Source organism: Rattus norvegicus, chromosome 2 (assembly GCF_021556685.1).
Source record: "Rattus norvegicus strain SHRSP/BbbUtx chromosome 2, alternate assembly SHRSP_T2T, whole genome shotgun sequence".
Taxonomy (NCBI): domain Eukaryota; kingdom Metazoa; phylum Chordata; class Mammalia; order Rodentia; family Muridae; genus Rattus; species Rattus norvegicus.
Window position 1 is genome coordinate 228,918,473 of NC_141535.1, and position 23,941 is coordinate 228,942,413.

At 42.1% G+C, this 23,941-nt stretch overlaps 1 protein-coding gene across 3 annotated transcripts; it reads left to right on the forward strand.

Annotated features, from left to right (window-relative positions):
- The first annotated feature begins 5,421 nt into the window (after nt 1–5,421).
- Trmt10a (tRNA methyltransferase 10A) lies at nt 5,422–20,162 on the forward strand. 3 transcript variants are annotated; one of them, NM_001044232.1, is given in 8 exon segments: nt 5,422–5,540; nt 9,154–9,349; nt 10,087–10,249; nt 11,304–11,375; nt 12,292–12,366; nt 13,968–14,117; nt 16,403–16,508; nt 18,238–18,652. In NM_001044232.1, coding segments are annotated over 7 exon segments (1,008 nt in total). In that variant the 5' UTR covers nt 5,422–5,540; nt 9,154–9,164; the 3' UTR covers nt 18,495–18,652.
- Nucleotides 20,163–23,941: the final 3,779 nt, after the last annotated feature.

Consider the following 23,941-nt stretch of genomic DNA (forward strand, 5'->3'; position numbering starts at 1 on the left):
CAGTGTTCTTCTATTGAGACCTTTGGAATATCACCGGCAGTTATTCCAATAGAAGCCCCAGAGCTCAAGGTTTGCTTTCATGACAATGCTTGAGAAGGTCAATGTGATTGGAAGTGGTATTGTTACCATGCGTCCTTGGCTAACTGTTGTCAGAATTCTCCATGTAAAGTTATTCCTATTTTTCACTCTCATTTTTTTTAACTCTAGACTCTTTGGAGCTTCGTTTCTCCCTAGCCATGGAGGAGTGATATGAATTAATGTGGTTTCTTTGACATGCTTCTCTCTTCTCTTGCCCATTTCTTGAATTTCTTGTATCAGAACTCACAGATACTTTATACCTTGGGGCATAACCCAATACTACTTTAATCTTCCTACAATTGTTTTTTGCTTTTGTCTTTCTCATTCAGAGTCCTTTCGGGGAGTTAGGGAGATAGATGGCTGTCCAGTATAGCTGTGCTCACCCGCAAACCAGGTGAATATGTAGAAGCAGTGGGGTCCTGGCGGCTTGCTGACCAACATGTCTAGCTAGTAGTTGCTCTCCAGATTCAGTGAGACCCTTTCTCAAAAAGCAAGGTAGTGAGCAACTGAGGAAGACACCTGATGTTGACCTCTGACTCCTACACACACACACACACACGCACACACACACACGTGAACTCACAAACACCTACACATACATATGAACATCCACAAACTCCCATCCCTATCTGCCTCAATCCCCACTCATGAGTTCTTTCAAGGTTATTGTTGTCATCCTTTGACGTACCCCATATTGATGTGTTTAGATTTGGTTTTATCTTTTTAGTTACTAGGTTACTAACTCACCTTGTGTGTTTCCTTAAACTCCTGGGATTTCCCACTGCTCTCTGGTTCCTTTTATTCTTGATAAGCATAAAAACCTAAGTAAGGGCAATAAGTATGTGTATTAAACCATAATCTTTTTGTGTGGTTTTCTTTAAAATATTCACTGTGGTTATGGGAGGGTGAAAGACACCTAGAGGCCTACAAGCCAAGTGGCTGGCCATTACAGAAGCCACTATCATGTGCAGTATATGATAGAGAAATGGGAAAAGAAGAGAAGCTACTGGGTTTGACCATTATGAAGGGAGGCATAACTGGAGTCACCAGGCAGAGAGGAATAGTCTGATATGAGTAGCCTGCCTTGGCCCAGGAGGCCATGATGAAGTTCCAGCCTGTGCTCCCACTGAGGGTCATGTGTGAGCCCACGGCCACACAGCATCAGGGGTCTGTGTCAATGTTCTTGACTTATATTACCATCAGGGGACATGCGGACATCTCTTGTCTAGGCTGCTGCCTGGACCATGTTGATGTCCAAGGGCTATGAGCTGGCCTGGCCCCTCACCAGCAGCAGTGCTTTGGGGAGGGGCCCTGCACCTCAACGGGGCAGCACAATAGAGCTGGCCCAAGTAGCAAAGGCACGGGAGACAGCCCCAAGGGCATGATAAAGGGAGATCTGGCTACAACCTTTACTAGCTGGGGCAGCAGGTAAGCTAACCAGGGCAGTGCTGGAGAGCTTGCCCTGGTGGTGTGGGTGCAGGAGTCCTTGTGAGTTGACCAACTCAGCTATACCCAGGTCCAGATCCAGGGCTTTGAGTTGGCCCACCCCAACATCAACCCCATTTGTGAAATGCTTGAGCCTGTGAAGGGGCTGATCCTACAGATCCAAGGCTGCAGGATCTCCGTAACACAGGGTAACCACAGCCATCCTAGAGAAGTCCCAGTGAGGATTCAGTATTGACAGTGTACCAGAAGCCAGAGGCCTCGAACCAGAACAATGGCTCATCGCAATGAACATTTGCAAGTAAAGACGTGTGAACAAGTGGCCGTACTGTGTTACACACTACAGCTTCCATGACAAGATATTTTGTTGTTCTTTTCATCTTTTTTTTTTTGTTTTGGTTTAATCTTGTTTTGGTTTGGTTTGGTTTGGTTTTGGTTTTACTTTTTATTTTCTTTTGGGATGGGGGTTTTCAAGAGTGGTGTGCAGTACAAAGGGGTGGAGAGATGAGTGGGATTGGGGTTGCCTGGTGTGAGATTCACGAAGAATCAATAAAAACTGTAAAAAAGTATTTACTGTGGGTGAGCTTATGCCACGGTGCTTTTGAGGAGTTCAGAGGGTAACTCTCAGAAGTCAAGCACTCTCCTTCCACCTTAAGGGTCCTGGAGATTGAACTTAGGCCCTCAGACTTGGCAGCAAGCACTGTTACCCACTAAGCCATCTTGCTGGCTAGGTATTATCTGTAATTTTAAGAGGAGGATAAAACTGCTTTTCTACTTTCAAGACGACAAATACCTTTTCTGTCACTATCACAAAATGGCATACATGCACTGGGGTCACAACCTTCATGCCTGCCCTTCATTCTTGCATCTGGACTTCTTTCCCCCTCTTTCTGTTTACTCATGTTACTACACACACACACACACACACACACACACACACACACACACACACAAGACTACTCAGACTTAAAATCATAAGCAGATTGGCAAAAATGGAGCTCCTGGTGCCCGAGCAATGCTCACAATCACACTTACTACCAAGTGTTGTGTCCTAAAACTCTCTTCTGTCAGTAGCCCTCTTCCTACGCTACAGTCTGCAGTCCGACCTAACAAACTGGCTGACAGCTCTCTGAGACTGGTACACAGATATGATTTACTTGGGGTGTCCATTATTTATTTGTGGTTAAGTTGCATAAACCTTATTTTTTTCTATAAATGCCATTGCATACATTTAAGGCCTACGACAAGGCCCTGTGAGCTACATTTGACTAGTAGCTATGGTGAGGCCACTTAACACCTCTGTCACTCACAGTTAGCCAACTACTGTTGTTTCCTTTGTGATGAAATCAACTTGAGCCTATTTCATTAGTATGAAAATAATACAGGGTTCATAGGTTATACATTTACTCTCCAGACGTGGGTCACTTTCATTCATATCTTCCTCAACCTCCCCTGAGCTTCCTCTTCTGCTAACTGCTGCTTTATCCTCTATTTCAGTGTATTTGAAGATTATTTCCCACACATAAGTGCAAACCCAAAACTGTATCTGTGTCCAGCTTATTTCACAGCACAATGTCTTCTACCTCCATTCATACTTAGGCAAGTGCCAAGATCCCATTTTTTTTCCTCCAGGGCTAGCAGCTCATTTTATATTTAATGGTTTCTTAGTTCGTTCATTTGCTGGCACTGACAGATACTAGTCTTCCTATCTTGGTGATGGGGGATGGAATGCTTACCTGGAACCCAGCAGTGCAAATATATCCGAGGCGGTGACATCATTTTCTCAGACTTATGTATATAGTTCTATTTTCAACTTCTCTAGAATCCCCTGTATTATTTTCTAGAATGGGTCCTCGATGTTTTTAAAAAGCAAAGCAATGTCAATACCAACAAACCAGATTTCATACAAATTCTATTTCTGACTGCTCTTTCAAAACATAAGCCCTGCTGTCATGCGGCCAGATTGCCACTTGGAGCTTGTACTTAGAAAGGAGCGCCCTCCCCGCCCTCCTTGCCCTCCCCACCCTCCCTGCAGATAGATAGCCTCTCTCCTTTGCTGTATTCCTTGATCTTACAAATATTAAAGGCTTGTGCCCACAGAAGCCTCTTATATTCGTTAAAAGGACAAACATGAACTATTGATTTTAAAGCCTGCTTCTATTTAGATGCCTGCAGATTCCCCAGCCTCCATATATATTCAAATCCAAACTTGCTATGTTTGCCTAAAATACAGCTTCCTTCTAGTATTCTCTAAGCTGCCCAATATTAATAGGATTGTATTTCTACCACTGTTTAAATTAGAAACATCTTTAGAGCTATTTTCCTCATCCTACCCATTGCTCTTCAGTCGCTGTGTAAAACCTTCACACTTTGCTTTTTTGCTTTTACTGTCCCCAGCTTTTACATTCTTTTTATTTATTTAAAGACTATATACTTTCCAATGTGGAGCAAAATTGCAAAATCTCTGAAACTACATGCTCAAGAAATATTCATTTCTTCCTTTTTATCTATAGGCATCTTAAATATGTATTCACCTCTGGATCCCCTATTTCTTTGATGGATATAATCATCTAGTCATTGTTGTATAAAATTCTAAGTCAACCACAATGGTGCATGGGTCAAATGTGCTAAACAAGCATGAGTTTTATAAATCACAAGACTTTACCTTAAACTCTTTATGCTTCAGTCTTTGGCTAAACTGCAGTTTTTACTGTTTTTTTTTTTTTTTCATACTTTGGATTGATTCTGCAACCACGAGAACAAATAACCAAGACAAATTTGGTGACATTATTTAAAGGAGGATTTTCTTATAACTTAAAAACTCCTTTAAATATCCAGGATACTAGGCATCACCTCTGAAATTGTATCATTATTTATAAGACAGATCCCATAGGGGCAACCCAACAGCTGCTGAAAGATTCGGAGCACCACTCTGCCAGCCTGAATTTAATGACCTACATGTGAAGGGCTCCATATCCAATTACTAATCCTCCCTCAGCTACGGAGGCAGCTGAAAAAAGATGCCCTACAAACAGACCATAAATGGGTCCAGATTTTACTGCCAATGTTCCGTTAACAGAAGTCTCTTACATTGAGAGATCCACAAGAGAATCCTGGATCACATTTTTCCAAATAAAAAACGGAGAGTTTAAAAGAGAAAGAGCCTTTCCCCCAACTAAATCCAGAGACGTTTCAGTTTATTTAAGAGCCTGTAACATGTTCAAAGGTCAAGCAAGAAGAAAAAATCTATATTGTGGGTCTCTTTATCTTCAAATTCTACTACTAGTCAATCAGAAAGGCCAAATTAAAACAAAATAAAACAAAAAGACCAACCTACCCAATTGTTTTTCCCACCGCCTCGGTTGACTTGGTCTATATTTAGCAAGATTATATAAGGTCAAGTATTTACAAACGATGAAATATCACTAGTGTTTTGCAAAATAGCATGGGAAAAACATCAAAGAATGGAATGTAAAGTACACGTTTTACTAAGGACATAGGAAACTTTAAAATTCCCAACTTCAATGAATTTTTATTATTTCAGTTTACATTTTCTTCACCTATGAAAGACCATGTGATATTGGTTAACTTTTTCCTACACAAATTAGAATTTGGGCAATACTAGATCCTTTCAACACAGAAAAAACAAGGGCATTTCGTCTGTTTCGCATTTCAATTTCTTTAAGTGGGGCTATCTTCGCCTCGAGACCGGAGCTTACACATGAATAAATGCCTGTAGGTAGAAATACAAACGCTGGACAGGGAAAAACACCTCGTGGTAGCCACTAACCACTCCTGAAAAAACCCAGTTCCTGACCCCGCCCCGTACAAGCCCCTCCCCTTTCTCTAGGTTGGAGTTAGCGCAGTTCGATGACGCAAGTGCCGTAAGCAGACGTGCAACCACCGCCTCTGCCTCTGGGAGTTGAAGTTTCTGAAGGAGGACTAACGCGTGGAGCCGAGAGCATTTCAGAAAGGCTTTCTGACCGCATCCCTGCTTTCCCCATCGTCCCCACGGCTTGGTAAATATGGCACTGCGGCTGTTGCGCCCCTGCTCTTTAGTATTCTTTCGGATGCCAAAGGAGCGTGAACTATCCTATCCTCCGCTGCAATCAGGGCTTCCGGAATAGAGGGCAAGGGCCTGGGAAGTAGTTGCGGGTTCGCGGAGGAAGTGGCGTCGGGTGGCGCGTTCGCCACCCCCCGCCCTTCGGCCCCTCACGTGACATCTTCCCGCATCGTGATTGGTCAGCTGCGGTTCGTTAGCGGGCGCAGGGCCCGCTCGGGGCGTGCGCGCCCGGCCTGCGTCTGCGCGTGCTCGTGACCCGCTGTCGTGCTGGCTGCTCGGGGTTTCTGTTGTTCGTGGGAATCCTGCCGGAAGTGTGGCAGAAAGGGCAATGTGGAGGCTGAGGGTGGCTTGTCGCAATGCTGCGTTATGCTTAGAGGACAGGCGAGGCGTTTTCCCTGCCTTTCCTCTTTCCTCTCCCCTGGCGGTCGGATGTAGGGAGCCGAGGGGCGGTTGCTGCAGATGCGGCCCAGCCTCGTGGTGAGCTGAGGATGAGTTTAAGATGGAGGTGTTACCGGTTGTCACTGAAATACTTTGTGTTTAAAATGTGGCTATGTGTCCAGAGGTGTAACATTATTCACATTGAAAGAAAGGCTGTCCTGTGATTCCTTCCCAAGCCAGAATTCCGGCCAAAGGGACTTAACAACTGAACAAAGGGCTATTGCTACTGCGATACTGACCAACACGCTAAATAATAAAATGATATAGAAATACACTGGTGCCGGCATGTGTTGATTCTAGTAACTACGGAAAAGAAAGCTTTAAAACTACGAGGGCTGTTTTAGCCAGTTTGATAGCAGCCCTGGTTTGTTTGGTTTTTTTTGGGTTTGTTTTTTTTTTTTGTTTTTTTTTTTGTTTTGTTTTTGTCTTTGGCATTAGGTGACGTATGCTCGCCCCACACCAGATAGTCTTTGTCGGCATTATTCAATTTTGAGTTGTGTAATTCCATCTGATAACCTATATCCAAGAATTAACCATCCACGGTTTAAGATGTGCTAAAGTAAAAGTCTCACACTTACGTTCTATCTTTCTGTAAAATGTTCTTTAATACTTGTTAAACTTGGATTAGTGAATGAAAATGTGCTGCGAGCATCCCTGCTGGTCAGGGAGGAGCCCCAGACTCGCTACCATAGAGATTTATGTCGTGACCCAAACTAAAACCAAGTGCGTTCACAAGTGCCATGTTTTACATAGTTGTATCAAATTCGTACACTGTATTTATTATGTAGTAGACAGTCGGAGCGGAAGCAATCTTGGTAAAGTCTAGCCAAAATAAGACACCCAGCTACTATTTTATCTGCATTCATATATTTTATAAAACGAAACATATTTCATGTGTTGTTCAGTAGTATAGCTTATTTAATTAAAGCTTAGGAAACTCACCCAGCACAGTGCTTCGAGAATTGATAAAATACATTAATGTTTAGACTGGCTTATGATAGGCTGCTCAGAAATGTTTCTGTTCTCTGATAGGTCAGGTTAAATTTAACTTGAGACATTTTAGATGTGAAAGGCAAAGGCTCCCCCTGGTGTAAGAGAGCTATAAAGCATGGCTTTTGTAATTCTCACAGTATAGCTAGCTCAGCACTTCAGAATTTTAAACATAGAGAACTATTGAAAACTATTGCCACAGATAAACAGAAATGTGCTCTCTTGAATATTTGTCTCAGAAAATGCTTTCCTGTTAATTTCAGTTTTGCTTTTAAGTTTGCATGTTTGATGGGAATTGTTTTATCCACCGTCCGTGGCTTTGGATATATACATTTTAAAGTTTTATTTAATGCCTTTAGAGTCATCTGTCAGCAGTGTACAGTCTGCACTATCCCTTCAGAATCCCCCACTCTCAAGGTGTTAGGTTACTGGGAAGTGTTGCTCTTGGAGCTGGGTTTGAGTCATATTGCCATAATTTCATTCATCTCTTTATTCTACCAACTATTTTGAGTATATTCTCCCTGTAGATTTGTTTGAGATACCTTGTTTCTTAGGAATTACTGGAGACGGGAGGAGTTAGTAGCTTTGCTATAATTATCCTCATTTAAAAAAAAACCCTTTGAAATACCATATCTACTCACTTATCCGGTCAGTTTGAAGTAAGAGTCAACTTCGTCTCAAGTAACGTGACACTGCACTTTCAGAGAAAGTGAGATGCACATAGTAAAACTACTGCTTAAGTTCTGTAAATGTGTTGTCCTTATTATTACGTCCTGAAGAGTAATTGTTTCATTGTTTGTTTTTGTGTGGCTTAGATTAACTAGCTACCTCTGTAAGAAGAATCTCAGAACATTTCTTAAGGCCCTACGATGCTTAGTACATCATGCTTAGTCTGAGGCAGGGACAAAAAGGCAAACGCTTGTAAGCTTTGTTATTAGTAACATATTAAAGAGAAAAGACATTTCAGTGTAGTTAGCCTTCCCCCAGTCAGCAAGTTGAATTCTAGTTGTTATGGATAAAAATGTGTGTGGTTGGATTTAAATGGAGATTTATTTCAGTCAACGCCTTAGCGTTGCAGACTGATTACAGAATCATATTTTGTTTTTAGCCATAACTAAAGTGTTTACAGATATACTGTGACATTTGTTAGAGAAAGAAAACTTGTCTATTTCATTAAAGCGCGTACACATCTTCAACGTCTGTTCATGGGTATGTATATGTGCTTTAATAAATATAATAAGCATATTAGTATCTGCATTGATTCTCAGATTTAAAATATAGCCATTACCCATCATCAATAAGTAATTTTGGAAATACCATCCTTAATGGCTGCTTAGCCTGCATAACTAACCTATATTATAGAGGAACCGTTATTTGTTTATACTTTTTTGCTGACACTCAAGTTCTGAGTTTTCACAGTTAAAAATGTTAGGATGAATAAATTGTGATGCAGATTTTAATGTACGTTTCTGACTTGCTTACAGGAATTTTTGCTAAGAAGATACATTGCTAGGTCAGAGAGTGTTCACAGCAGTTCAAGTCTCTGTTGTGATAAAACACTTGAAGCAAAAGCCAGTTAAAGGGAGGGGGTCCCTGGCTCATGCTTCTAGATCACAGTTCGTCATTGAGGGAAGACAGGGTGGGATCTAAAACAGAAACCACGGAGTCTACCAGTCAGCTTACTCCATTGCTCATGCTTAGTTAGCTTTCTGATGTGGCCCAGGGATGGCCACATACCATCCGGGCAGTGTCCATGTTGTTACCCACCCCCATCCCCAATTGAGCCTTCCTCACATAACTCTGGGCTTAGGCTATGTCACCTTGACAGAGGAAGCTAACTAGGACAGTGTCGGTGCATTTTCAACTCTCAAAACATACTTGCATTCTGGAAAAACCATATGAAGACCTTCTATAGTATCTGTAAACTCTTATTTCTTCAGTCCTTCCAGTACTGTCAGTACATAATACTTAATTCAGTGTCAAGTGATAGTTAAAGATCTTTGCCAATAAACGGAATTTAACTATCTAAAATGTGTATTTAATCAATGAGTTTAGCATGTAGTGGTCTCTATTGGCCATTTGGGTTAAATTTGTTAGTTTTCAGTTCATATAAAAAAATTTGGCTTTTCAATTTTTTTCAGAGACAACAAATATGTCATCTGAAGTGTTGCCAGCATCCATTGAGCCTCCTAATGTAGAAGGAAAGCCGGGCGCTAGTGACAGTGAGGAGGAGAGACAGAAGCAGAGAGTGGATGCAGAGGCCCAGCCAATATCTAAACGGCAACTGAAGAAGCTGATGAAACAGAGACTATGGGAAGAGCAGCGGGAACAGCGCAAGTGAGTACTTCAAAGCATGCGCTGTTTTTCTGAGAAATGGGGTATCAGGTCCTATTAGAAGCTGTCTGCCCTGAAACTGAAGTCATGACAAAATAAGGTTATGCATGTTTTTAGCTAACGCTGAGTTGCAATACTGATGAATTTAGACCCCGTCTTTTCTCACCTAAGACTGCCTGTGCAGCAGCAGACCTGCTAGGACAGCTCAGACTCCGTGCCCTAGGTCTGGGTAAAGCAACAACACAGGAAGGTCAACTTGTCCTGACATGGATGTGCCTAATACAGGAGTTCATGAAAGCATTTCTGTTAGGGCCAGTGTCTAAGGCCAAAATGTATAAGAGATTAGAAAAACTTGGACTTTTATTTTTGTTCTTTTAGTTAATTTAGTGAAATTTTCTTTTTAGTATTCCTTGTGATATTGAACTAGAAAATCGTTTAGGGGCTGAGTTGTGAATAAATTCTTTATAAATCATAAGTTTTCTGAGTCTTATATGACACTAGTAATGAAACGATTGGATAATGAAGTTTTTCACTGAAGAAAGCTCTGTAGCTTTGCAGAGTCCTTTCTTGAAATGTGCAGTTATTGTCTGGAGTAAATCAGGTTACGAAGGTCTGACCCTTTTCTCCCCACAGAAGGGATATGTCACACAACCATGACTACTTTAAAATGTAATTTTTGTTTAATTGGAAGTTTTATGAATATCTAAATATACAAATAACAAAATTGGTTGCTATTTTAGGGAAAAACGAAAAGAAAAACGCAAGAGAAAGAAATTAGAACGACGGTGTCAGCTGGAGTCCAACTCAGATGGAAACGACAGGAAACGGATCCGAAGACACGTTGCTCCTAGCAACCTCCGCCTTATCATAGACTGCAGCTTTGATGACTTGATGGTGTTAAAGGTATCACGAGGTCCCTGTGTGACTAGGTTAAGTCCCTTCTATTTTCTTAAGTAATATTACAGATAATGTTTATATACTAGACTACATCGTAGTAAGATTTTCAAATTCTCTTACTCCTAAATTAAGTGCTTTGATATGTATAGCATATTTATGTATATGTTTTTATATATGTAGACAGACATTTACCCCACAGTTAGATAATAGAACTCAGTAACCACATATTAATTATAAAGATTATGGAGTTTCTTGATGGCACAAGTCTGTAATCCTATCTCTTCCATGACTGAGTCAGAGAACCTCAGAGTTTTAGGCCAACCTAAGATATAGCACATTTGAAGCAAGCCTGGACTACTTAGTGAGATATGATCTCAAAAAAAAATTTTTTTTTTTTTGGAGCTGGGGACCGAACCCAGGGCCTTGCGTTTGCTAGGCAAGCGCTCTACCACTGAGCTAAATCCCCAACCCCGCGATCTCAAAATTTAAAACAAAAACTCTGTAGCATGGCTGGAGAAACAGATCTCAGGTAAGAGCACTCATCGGTCTTGCAGAGGACCCAGGCTTGGCTCCCAGTGTGGACATACTGACTCAATCATCTGCAACTCCAGTTTCAGGGCAACTGACCCCTCTTCTGACCTCCACAGGCACTGCACAAACATGTTGTACATACATGTATCCAGGTACACACATACACACACACACAGTTTGTTTTAAATCTGGCATTTTAGCAATGCCATTTAGGGTAAAGTCTGGAAATAGCATGATTCTTAAAAAAAAAAAAAAAGGTTTTGTTGTTGTCTGTTAAACCAACATTATTAGCATTTTGAATAGATAAAAACTTCAAAAGGACATGAGAATTACAGAGCATTATCTTTACATGTAGTAATTTTGCTAGTGTTTGGGAAAATTAAGTGAAAGTTATCACAATGGCATTACATTTTAAAAGAAAGATTTTTGCCTGTCTGGCCATTTCTTTTGCTTGTACTGTTCCTGTAATACCATAGAAGGCCTTAGATGACTTTGACGACTCTCCTTTTTAAATTGTGCTATTCTATAGGATATTAAGAAACTTCACAAACAGATTCAACGATGTTATGCAGAGAACCGCCGCGCATCACATCCCGTTCAGGTGTGTGAAGGGTTAGGGAGGCTCTGCTTGCTTTCCCATCTCCCATGACAAGAAGCATGAGTGGCTCCACTGGCCCCTCCCTGACAGGCTTAGGCGCCTGTGTCATGCTTGACTTTTCCTACAAGAATATGTAGGACATGAGTGTCGTTCCCAGACGCCCGCTCACCAGCCTCATCCACTGCTGTGTAGTGTTGGCTGCCTTTGTTTAGATGTGCGCCTGTTTTCACAGCAGTTTCTCCGCTTTCGTTCCTTCCAGCTGTGGGAAGTGGCAGAAGCGGGGAAGTAGGCTGCCACTGCCTGTTTGTACAGCAGGGCCTCTTAGATGTGTGTCACATTTCCTTTTGAGCCACTGACAGTTCTGAGAAGCGTTTGTTAGTTAGAGAGCGACTGTGGACACTACTTGATGGCTACTGTGAATGCCACCTTGTGACATGAAGATCCAGGAACTCCCCGTGGATGTTAACCAAGTGGAAGCAGCATGGGACTGGGCTTTTATATGATTTTATACCCTACCCGAGTGAGCTATAAAGGAGATGTCAGGGAAGGGGCAACAGCAGCAAAAATAAAGATCTTATCAAGGCTTTTGGATACGTCTTTTTTAGAAACACCTTCCCGGGGGGATGTATGAGAGCTCGATGAAAACCAGGGAGTCTGCAGGGTGCTCACCAGTGCAGGCAGATCATAACCACTCAGCCAGCGGGTAGAGAGGAAATGCAGGGGCCATGCTGGAGCTGATGGGTTGAGGAGACCCCACCTAACAGGCCCTTTTTCCTGCTGTGTCAGGCACTCAGAGTCTATCACAGTTATTTTTCTCTAGCTCAGTGAAAACTACTTTGTGCTTCCCTGGTGATGAGGGGATAAAATGGTGAACTGACTGGACTTTTTCTTTTTTCTCTGCCTACTAATTGCTCATCAGTTTTACTTGACAAGCCATGGAGGCCAACTGAAGAAGAACATGGATGAGAATGACCAAGGATGGGTCAACTGGAAGGTAGGAGACAGTCCAGGTTCTTCTAAGCTCCTAAAAGGCCTTTTTGCTTTACCTAAGTTCTCAGTAACAGTATGCTACAAAACTCTGGGTACCGTTGTACCATGTCTGAAGTTACAAGGGCGGAAGCTGAAGAAGAGACTGATGTGTCTGCTCATGTATATGCCCTCTCATTTGTCTTGGCTGCTACATTAGAGCCACTCCTAAAAAAGAAGTATCCAAAAGACTTGGTAAGATCTTTTGCATCAAAAGAAAATTTGAAACTTTCTCTACATTTTGTTTCTTTTCAATCCATACTGTCCATTCTGTGACCACTGGCCCTGTGCGGTTGTACATTCCTGAGATGTGAAAGTCTGGATTGTGAGTTGGCATATGCTGTAGATGTGGGATACGCTGACTTAGAAGGAGTGGGGATATATCATGGGCATATTATGTTAAAATATACTGGTCACTTATCTATTCTCCTTTTTAGCGCAGCTTCTAGCAGATTTAAAATGTATTTGAATAACTTTCCTGTTCTAGGTATATGTAAATATGTGGCCATCTTGGCTGTGTGCAGATGTGGCCATCTTGGCTCGGGACTCTCATGTTCAGCGGTGCTGTGTTAGCCTATGCAGCATTGTTTACTGTTTTCAGCTCCCACAGAGCCCAGCTTTCCCCACTAGTGTCTACAAATCTAATAGCTGCATATATTAAGAGCCCATGTGCAAACTTTTGCAAGTCTTTAGATTCATGCCTCTTTCTAAGAAATACTGAATATGTTAGACAGTGTACTTTATAGTTTGTGTCTTTATTTGTATTCTTGGTTTGTAGAGAAGTACAGACTTACTGGCTTCTAGCTACTCAGATCCTTTCTGAGGCCGTATTAAGTATAAGAGTCAGATTTATAGCATATACTTTCTCAGAAAAGTAACTGTATTAATCAGTAGCACACAATCTAAGTGTTTGCTTCATTTGATTTTCTTCAAAATTATTGTCTAACAGTCAGAGCCTGGAGACATACTATTCAGGCAGTTAATGTGACTTGAAAAATCTTACTCTGTCTTGTGTCTCTGACCTGACAGTTTTGGCAAAGAAGCTTTCAGATATGTCTCCTTGTAGAAACAGACACATTCTATTAATTACATTGACAGTTTCCTTTTGATGAGTCACATGGGAGACATAATTGGAACAGACATTTCTCGTCAGGAAAAGTGTGATCAGGAAGCAGGAAAATGCATTTCTATTTTTATTTTTGGAATGGAGATAAAGTGAGAAGGGTAGGCTGATGGCCACATTGAGGAAAGAGCTCCTAGGCTGAGGAGTCGGAGTTGACCCTACAGGAAGACTAGACGATACAAGTGCGGTCTCGGACTTGGCTTGCTGTCAGAGTGAGGAATTAGAGTAGGAACTGAGCCCAGCCGAGGGAGGAAGGTTGGTAGAATATTTCAAGGACTGTGATGTGAAGTAAGGAGTCGGTTATGGGTGTCACAGGCTAGTATAACAATAGTCTCTCAAGCTTGATCCCAGGTGTTGGGACAGGTTTATTTTGAGAAAAGGATATCATGTTAGCCAGCTTTCAGTGTCATGCTAGCAACACACTCATTCTCCTTTTGTTGTTGAAGGATATTCACATCAAGTCCGAGCACTATAGTGAACTCATAAAAAAAGAAGACCTGGTTTATCTGACGTCGGACTCACCTAATGTATTAAAGGACTTAGATGAGTCAAAGGCCTATGTGATTGGAGGGTTAGTGGACCACAACCACCACAAGGTACTGTGCTTTGTTCCTACCTAAAACCTGACAAAATCCTATAGTGAATGATTTTTCTGGTGCACCTACTACTGTGGTGGTAACCTAAGCTAAGCAAAAAAAAAAAAAAAAAAAAAAACTTGACCCTCCTGCAGCTCAGGGAGGTCAGTCGCTGCAGGTAAAAAACTATATTTTGCAGTTGCAGAATCTGAGGGACAAAGGTTATGCCTAAAATCAACCATGTCAGGTGGCAAAGTGGATTTTTAGAAATGACTGGATAGCTGCAGAGCTCTGCTGCATTGCCGGAAACTCTGATACTGTGAATTGCTCAGCCTTTGGAGTTTATACTAATCCTTAAAATAGTCAATTTTTATGTGCATGAGTGTTTTGCCTGCATGTAGTGTCCTGTTCTGTGTGCTTGTGTAGTGTCCTCGAAGGTCAGTTCCTCTGGAAATGGGGTTACAGACAGTTGTGAGCCCCTGTGGGTGCTGGGAACTGAACTCGGGTCCTCTGGAAGAGCAGCTGTGTGCTAACTCCCGATTCATCACTCCGGCCCTATACTAGTTTTTAAATGTATGATTGTTCAAATCATTTTTTCTCATCTATTTTTCTTTTCTCACCTCATGTTTTTATACAGATGAAAAGTTACTTTCTAAAGAGGACATTATTATGTACTTTGCCACATGCTCAATTCATCTCAATTTTCTAAAGAAAAGGTATTTTTTTCTAAGTAAAGAAATACTGGGGCTGGAGAGATGGCTCAGTGGTTAGGAGCACCGACTGCTCTACCAAAGGTCCTGAGTTCAAATCCCAGCAACCACATGGTGGCTCATAACCATCTGTAATGAGATCTGACACCCTCTTCTGGTGTGTCTGAAGACAGCTACAGTGTACTTACAGATAATAAGTAAATAAATAAACAAATAAATAGATAAATCTTTAAAAAAAAAAAAAGAAATACTGTCAGCACAGTATAGGACGTAATTGTATACTTCAGCAGCAGTATGTACATAGTTTCTCCCGTGTCACCCATGGTCACGTCTGCCCATCCAGTGGTGACTGCATGGCTGTAGAGCTCCTAGGTATAATATAGCTGAGAAACTGGACTTCTCTTTAATTGTAATTTTGAGTTGTCAGGTATGGCTAGGCATTGGGTGATCAACTCTAGAATATCCCAGGGCCCTCGTCAGAATGGTCATTAGCCTTTCTCTTGTCAGTGGGAAAGTCTAATGTATAATATATGCACAAGCAGATTCTCTTCTCAAGTTGTGTCTGTTTCTCTAATAAAGCATTTTCATTCTAAAGACCTGGCTCCTCTAATCTTTTGCCTCTACATAGGCTAAGTACTTGTTGAGAAATTAAGCTTATACCTCCTGGACCGTCTCTTTGTCTGGGATAGACTCAGATTTCAAGCATTTTACATTTGAGAAAATATAAAATCCTGTTAGATAATAGTTGGTAGAAAGAAAAAAATAAAATGTAAGAAAAATTGAAATATTCTTCACTCAGGGTTTTATGTCATTGAAATATTTGTGTCTGGTGTATAATTGAAACAGAATTTCCTTTAAAACTTTTTGTAGCAGAATTTTAACAGAGCCATTGTATCCAGCATGAGTAATAGCACCCAGGCTTTGAGGTAAGCTTTTGTAAATAGTCAGTGGTTGTTATCTGAGATTTTATAGGGTGTTCGTTCATTTGAAGGATTTCAGAGCCCTTACATAGCAGTCTGGGATACTTACCTGGCAAACCGGAAAGTCTCCTATGGCTGAGACCTGCTCAGGTAATGTTGTTTCAACAACCCCTAGGTCAGATAAGAGGTTCTGGTATTTGGAAGTTGAATTGCAAACAGTGCCTGTTATGTTAAAGAAAAAGCACTTGTGCTAAGCTGGTAGCATTCAGTCTGTGACAGGCTGATCCCGGTGCTGCTGAGGAACCTGAACTCATCTTGTAGTGGTGTCTCTCTGTCCTGGACCAGTTATCCAGCATGACCTAGACCACCGGCACCCTTCACTCTCACAGAAAGAATGACGAGTGCTTCACTGAGAGAAACGGGGTAGGGGACTAGAAAGAGAAGAGTCACAGCAGGAAACAGGGTTTCCCTGCTTGCCACTGAGGGGCTTCCGACTTGCTGGGAACGTCCTTTCTTCACTCCTACAAAATGAGGTGGTTAAACAAGGCTGTGAACGCTCCTGCTGCCAGGACTATAAGCTATTCAGATAATGTTCTCCGCACTGAAGTCGTGTCTGAAAGAGATCTACATTTTCCTAGACTGTACAACACCTAAGTCCCAGTATCTTTATTTTCAGGGACTCACGTTTAAGCAAGCATCCAGTTATGGAATCAAGCATGCACAGCTCCCTCTTGCAGAGTTCGTGAAGATGAACAGTCGAAAAGTCCTGGCGGTTAACCACGGTAAGCTGTGCTGTGAGGCGCCCACAGTCCCTGAGTGAACACTGAGGGACAGTGCATCTCAGACGTGCACAGATAGAAAGATGGAGTCGTTTGTTTACTAGAAGTAAAAGTGAATACTTCAGACATTTTTGAAAGTTTACGAAGTATAAAAACAACTAGCTGTAAATTTGTACTGTGACTCACATACAACTTGTACTTGTTACTAACTTTTGGGTGTGTTTCCTCCCAACTCTTTTTCTGTGGCTGTGGTCTGTCAGCTTTACTGATCTGGGTACTTATCTTCCACTTCATTGTAGTTTTCATGGCATTGATTTTTAGTGACTGTGTGATAGTCCATCTCCTAAATAGATAATCATTTAATCATTCTCCATTGCGAATATTTTTAATTTGTTTTATACCGTAAAATATAAATTTAATTATATTTTATTTTTTTGCTGTGTAATGCCCCAAATTAACCTATAATCCTGACCTACCCAGGAACCAGATAACATCATGGAATGCTGGGAATTGTAGTTCTTGGAAAATAACAAAACCTCATGGGAAAGGATGGTGGCCTGTAGCTTTATCCTTATAAAGCCCTTCTACATTCTCAGGTGGTAAATTCCAGGGAATGGTCCTAACCAAAGCCCATTTCTTGGTCAGTATTTAATATTTAATAAAGCTTACCTTAAATTTGGCCACAAATTTGTTTTTCTCTGGCAAATCTCAAAATGAACAGCTGTCATGAGTAACATTGTGGTACATCCCTGCTTAGATATAATTCACTGCCTTAAGTATTAAGTAGTTAAATCATAATAAAAAATTTTTTGAGACAGGGTTTTACTACGTAGACCAGACTTCTCTTGAGCTCAGAGAAATCCACCTGCCTCTGCCTCCTTCCCAAATGTTGGGATTAAAGACATATAACACCAAGCCACTGAGCTTTAATTTTTTTTTTGAGATTCTTTTTTTTTTTTTTTTTGTATTTGCTTGCATGTCTATAGGTGCACCTAGTGCATGTTCGGTGCCTGTGGCGGTCAGAAGAGAAAATTATGTCCCTGGAACTGGAGTGCAGGCAATTGTAAGCAACTATGTGGATATGAGGAACTGAACCCCAGTCCTCTGTGAGAGGAGCCAGTCCTCTTAGCCACTGAGCCATCTCTCTAGCTCCTGTAATTAAGGAACAGTTTCAGTCAGTACACAGTAATTTATATAATCCTACATACTTTTTATATAGCAGGCTATCTGGAGTTAGAAAAATGAAATTAATTGTTCAAGGAACAAATTTCTTCTAAAACCTTTGATACCCAGTGGAAATTTTTTTTCTGCAAATGACCCAGGAAGCCCTTCCGTATTGTGATCCTAGGGACAGCATTGGTTTTCTTTTCTACTATGAAAGCAAGAGCAGAAAGCAGGCAAAAGCCCCTCACAGCGGCTCTTTGTAGTGACAATCAATGGACTGGGTGTTAATCATGTGTGCTGGTCATGAGCTAGTACATAGAGGTGAAAAGTATGCTGCAGCCTTGGCTATAACACACACCGATGCCAGTAAGCTTGTGGGTCTAAAGAACTGCCTAAGGGAAAGCTGGAGGGGTCATGAGGGCTGCAGAGCTGTGGGCAGCTGGTGCCTCATAGCCAACAGGAGAAAGTAGTTAGGACACGTCAGCATCAGCACAAGGGGCGCCTTCCACCACAGTGTAGCATCGCGGTGACCTTGACTAAGCATCATCCGCATTGGTTCTCGTTGCAGTGTTTGAGATTATCCTGGAGTTCCTGGAGACAGGAGACTGGCAAGAGGCGTTTTTTACAATCTTACCCCCACGGAAAGGAGCTGTCCCCGCACACAAGGCCTGCGAAAGCTCTCCTCAGGACCACCAGGCCCTGCCAGGAGGATGGGACAGTGCCATCGAGGGAGAGCATGGCAGAGATGATCCTGGCTCTCCGCACAAAGAGCAGCAGGGCCAGCAAAGCAGCTCGGTTTCTGCAGTGAGCCCTGACCCACAGTAACCTTCCCCTGTTCTCTTGCTTTAGAGAAACCAGACAGTGTGGTCGGTGCTTCCCAGAATGCTCAGACTGCGAGAAAACTTTCTCTCGTCTCTGTTGTGGAATTTTAAATCTTTTTAAAGAGTTAAATGATAACGAAAAACCCTTTAAGCACTAAGAAAGGATTGCTTGGTTTTGTGTAAGAAGAAGACTCAAAGGTGTGATTTCAGACGAGCTTAAGCCTCACTCACATCGGTCGTGGAGGCTGTTGCGTGGTGTGGGGTCTGCCTCCACCCGTCCTTCACCGGGGCACGTCCTGCAGGGCCAGCCTGCTGACCCAGTGGTTCTTCCATGCTCATCCTCCCTGTGTCTCTTTGGTCTGCTGGCTGTTTGTTGGAACAGATATTCATAACTGTCCCTTGAGTCTTCTAAAATGTTGGACTTGGGAAGCTACCCTTTCTTTCTATAGCTTCTGTGTTCAGTTCTAAGAAATAACATTAATTCTGGGAGGACACCGATTGTTTGCTGGGCTCAACAATCCATTCCTTTTGGACAGCGGAGTTGACTCCTGTGCCTCCCTTGTGATACCTTCTTATGCTTCTGAAATAGTCACAAGAATAATCTTAAGTCCCGTAGTGACAGTAACTTACTCAATTACACAAGTTTTGCTGGATAGATTACTTTATAAGGTTACTTCTGAAGAATCAATTTGCCTTTACCTCAGTTAAACAAAACAAAGGAGCTGTCCTTTCCATTTATTTTCTACATATTTAACATATTTCCATAATGTTAGGATTTAACATAATGTGAATATTGTACATCTTCCGTCCTGCTGTAATATCCCAACCAGTGTAAATGTGTTTCTGTAAATACCATGTGCATGTAATGTTGACATCTGTCACATCACATTTAGCTTTCATGCCTTAATCCACGATGGCAGGCTGATACGTATTGTTTGTGGAAAGGTTGTATTGAATTCACTAATTTGAATTCATTAGCCAGAAATTAAACAGCGGTTTGGAAGCTGATGAAGACAGAGCAGAGGGGTGCCGTTAGGCTTTTGCACAGTGTCTGCAGAGAAGTGTGTTTAGATCACGTGCCCCTTACACAGGTGCAGTGGAACCTCAGGAGCGGTCACTGAATTGGGAGGAAATCAGCTTCTGGTCTTTTCTCTTTATTATGTAATGTATGTGCTGTGTTAACACCAATTTAGAGGGAAGCTCACTAGATCTGGTGTGGATGTTCACTGCCTGTTTTTGTTGCTTTATTCCTAGTTACCTATGGTAGCTAGGTCCTTCACTGTCCACAGAGGTGTGTTAATAGTCAGAGTGCAGTTCTTAGTGAGTAAAGTCAGTTCATGTTGTTACTGTACTTTTCTAAGATTCAGATTTGGTGAGATGTCCCCCATGTGCCCGTGTGTTTGGACACTTGGTCTCCACTGATGGTTCTGTTTTGGAGGTTGTGGGACCTTTCTAAGGGGAAGCATGTCACTTAGGGTGGGCTTTTCCTGTCTACAGCCAGTCCTGTTTCTTGTGTGATCACACTTCCTGCCATCCAGGCCAGCCTAATGTTCCTGATGGCAGGCCTTCCCTGCCACGATGGACTATATACCTCCTGTAGAGCTCTAACCAAATAAACTCTCCTTCCTTACCTCCTGTAGAGCTCTAAACCAAGATAAACTCTCCTTCCTTATTGGCTTCTTGTCAAGGTATTTTGTCATGCAGCAAATGAAGTATCTAATACATACATTTTATATGGAACTAGGACCCAATTAACTATAAAAGTGAAGGAAGTTATTTCAAGTACCACATAGTTTAATTTTTATTAATTGCAAAAGCTCTACTGATTTTCTGGGTGTGCTGTAAGAAAGCACCACAGACCTAGTGGGCTAAAATAACCACAACTTATTTTCGACAGTTTCAGAGGCTGTAAATACAGAATCAAGCCTGGTAGGCCATGCTCCCTCTGACTCACAAGACAGCCTTTCTAACCTTAATGTATTCCTTCCTCTCAACTTCTTCCCCTGTACAGCAACAGATGTACACAAAAAGGAGAAAAGGATAGGTTTGAATTAATGGCAGCAGAGACCTAGAGTAGTCAGTGAGCGAGCTCATGGAGACCCTTGTCCCTCCTTCCCTAGTTCACTGCGAGGGTGTGTGCAGTGAGCTTACTGTATGTGAAGAAGAGAGTTGATGGCAGCCTCCAGAGTCAGGATCGTCGCTGGGGAGATTAGGGAATTAGATGAGGCTTAAGCCTTGGTACTCATGTTTACATTGTGAAACTGGGCATGTTAGAACTCAGTGTCCTTATTTAAAATGTGACTGTTACATATTTATCCTGTGAGCAGCATGTGAGTGTGAGATAATAGTAACTTGGTGTCTTAGTTAGGGTTTTACTGCTGTGAGCAGACACCATGACCAAGGCAAGATTTATAAGGACAACATTTAATTGGAGCTGGCTTACAGGTTCGGATGTTCAGTCCATTATCATCAAGATGGGAACATGGCAGCATCCAGGCAGGTGCAGGAGGAGCTGAGAGTTCTACATCTGCATCTGAAGGCTGCTAGCAGAATACTGACTTCCAGGCATCTAGGATGAGGGTCTTAAGCCCACAGTGACACACATACTCCAAAAAGGCCACACCTCCTAATAGTGCCAGTTCCTAGGCCAAGCATATACAAACCCTCACACTCCACTCCCTGGCCCATAGACTTGTTCAAACCATGAGTTTATGGGGGCCATACCTAAACATTGCATAATGCAAAATACATTTAGTCCAACTTGCAAAGTCCCCACAGTCTCAACAATGTCAAAAGTCCAGAGTTCAAAGTCTCTTCTGAGATTCATCCAATCACTTAACTGTAATCCCCAAGGCAAGACAGGAAACCAGCTGGGAAAAACTCCAAACTCTGCATCTCCATGTCTGATGTCAAAGTGGTCTTCAGATCTCCAGCTCCCTTTTCATCTTTATTGACTGCAACAAACTTCTTTCTACTGGGATGGTTCCACTCCCTGTTAATAGCTCTTTCCTTACCAGGTAGCCCGTGGCTCTGGCATCTCGAACATCTTGGGTCTCCAAGGCAACTTCAGTGTTACAGCTTCTTGTTTCAATGTATGAAATCCACACAGGAACTTCTGGGCTCCTCCAAAGGGCTGGTGTCACTTCTCCAGCTCTGCCCTCTATACCACTCTAAGCTCAGGTTGATCCACTCCACTGCTGCTGCTGTTCTTGGTGGTCATCCATAGCACTGGCATCTCCAATATGTGGTCTTCACTTCCACTGCAACTAGGCTTCACCAATAGCCTCTTATAAGCTCTCTTCATGGTGCCAAGCCTCAAATCCTTTACATGACCCCCTCTGTCCTGGGCCGTCAACTGCAACTGAGGCTGCACCTTCACCAGTGGCCTTCCATGGCCTCTCATAGTGCCAAGCCTCAGCTGCTCTCCATGACATCTTTATGCCTTCAAAACCAGTACCACCTGGGTGACTTTTACACATTACCAAGTACAGCTACAGCCTAAGGTACAACCTTGGCTATCTCTGAACACAGCCTCTTTGTGCTCTCAGAAAACACTTCCCAGAAGATTTTACCTCAGCGATGTTGGTCTCTTAATTACCGCTAATCTCCCAGCTCCAGCTAACAAGCATCAATTTTCCCAGTATCCCCTTTTATTCTGGACTCTTAAGCCAGAGCCACATGGCCAAAGCTGCCGAGTTTTGATGCTTGCTGGGGCTGGAACAGGCCCCTTGTTCTATTACATTATCACCAGCTTTTCGTTTTCCAACTCCTTGCTTGCCTAAGCTTGGCTGTCCTGGAACTTGCTCCGGAGACTGACTTTGAACTCATGAGATCTGCATGCCTGTCTCCTAAGCACTGGGATTAAAGGTGTGGTCCACCAAGTCTGGAATTAAGTTTTTCCTTCACCAAGAACTTGCTCTGATCTAGGCTGGCCTTGAATTCTGAGATCTGCTTATCTTTGCCTCCTGGGATTAAAGGTTTGTACTTAATTACCTAGAGCTAATTTAGCTGGGTGGGATCTGGCCCCAAGGTCATTACTCCCTGAATTTAATTTAATATCCTTGAACACAGGATCCAGCTCCGTTTCCCTTCCTGGTGTCCTTTTAATACTCGAGCCATATATTTTGTATTTTTCCTTTCTCAAGTTGCTCCATTTCATTAAAATGTTCTTCATAAGAGTGAACTTTAGTAACTACATGACAGAATGTACACCAGACTGTTTCGAAATTTACTTTTTCAAAGCAATTAATCTAAATCTCTTCACCCTAGCCTCAGGCACACTCTTTGGACAATGGCAAAAAGCCACATTTTCCCCCAAAATACCACAAAACAGTCTCTAGGCCATATACTGAAATTCTTCACTGAACCATCTTGGAACAGGTCCAAACAGTTCAAATCACTCTCAATAACAAAGTCTTCCATATTCCTACTAAGATAGCCCATTAAGCCCCATTTTAAAGCATTCCACTGCTTTCCAAATCCAAAGTCCCGAAATCCGCATTCTTCAAAACAAAAGTGTGGTCAGGCCTATCTCAGCAATACTCCAGTCCCAGGTACCAACTTCCCTGATACCAACTTCTGTCACAGTTAGGGTTTTACAGTTGTGAACAGACACCATGATCTTACTTAGTGATGCCTTCCCGTTACTGTTCCTATCCCTGTTTCTCCCTTGACTTTGTCTGCTCTAAAATAGCAGTAAACCTGCTTCAGACTTTTTGTTCCTTTGGAGTACAAGCCTTGACAAGATTTTTAAAATCTGCTTTCTGCCAGAACAGGGGCAAAAAAAAATAAACAGATCATTCAGGTGAAGCCTTTATTAAAACAGTAAAAGCAATGCTAACATAAATCACAGTCATACAAGATCAAATCCTCATGTCCTGCAGCAAGTATTATTATTATTAGATATTAATATGTTTACATTGTAATCACTAGATAAAAATGTTAATATGTCCACTGTTTAAACAATGAAGTTATTTTAAATAATGAAATTTAAAAAGAAAAGGGGCATACGGGGCTAATAACAAAGACCTAGTAGTTGAGAAACTCTAGCATCGCACATAAGCATGGGAAAGAGGGTGCTGCAGTGGAGAAGGCAGTTCCTAGTCTTCACTCAGTGCTGGCTGCACAAGTTCTTACTGGCAGAAAGGGACTTGAACACTGCTCAGGTAGAGGTTGGGGGTGGAGGGGGGGCGAGGTGTCGGGCTGGGAAGTCTGTCTGGGAGGGAAATCTGTCTGGTAAAGCCCTGGGAAACCCTGTCGGGAAGGGAGTTCCAGAACCTGACTGGCAATGATTTTTGCTGCTTAGGCTGTTTTAAAATTAGATGAGGATACAAGGATAAAAATGAAGCATAATCTAAGGATGTACAAAAGGAGGAGCCAAGAACAAAGGATTTTGGAACCAGGACGGAGGTTCTTGGGGTGGATATCAGACCAGGAGAGCATTGTATAGGC

Bases quoted from the DNA above. Each gene is read 5' to 3' on its own strand.
- Trmt10a (XM_087620774.1), top strand. The intron at 10,250-11,303 runs GTATCACGAGGT...GCTATTCTATAG, and splicing joins ATGACTTGATGGTGTTAAAG to GATATTAAGAAACTTCACAA. The intron at 12,367-13,967 runs GTAGGAGACAGT...TTGTTGTTGAAG, and splicing joins AAGGATGGGTCAACTGGAAG to GATATTCACATCAAGTCCGA.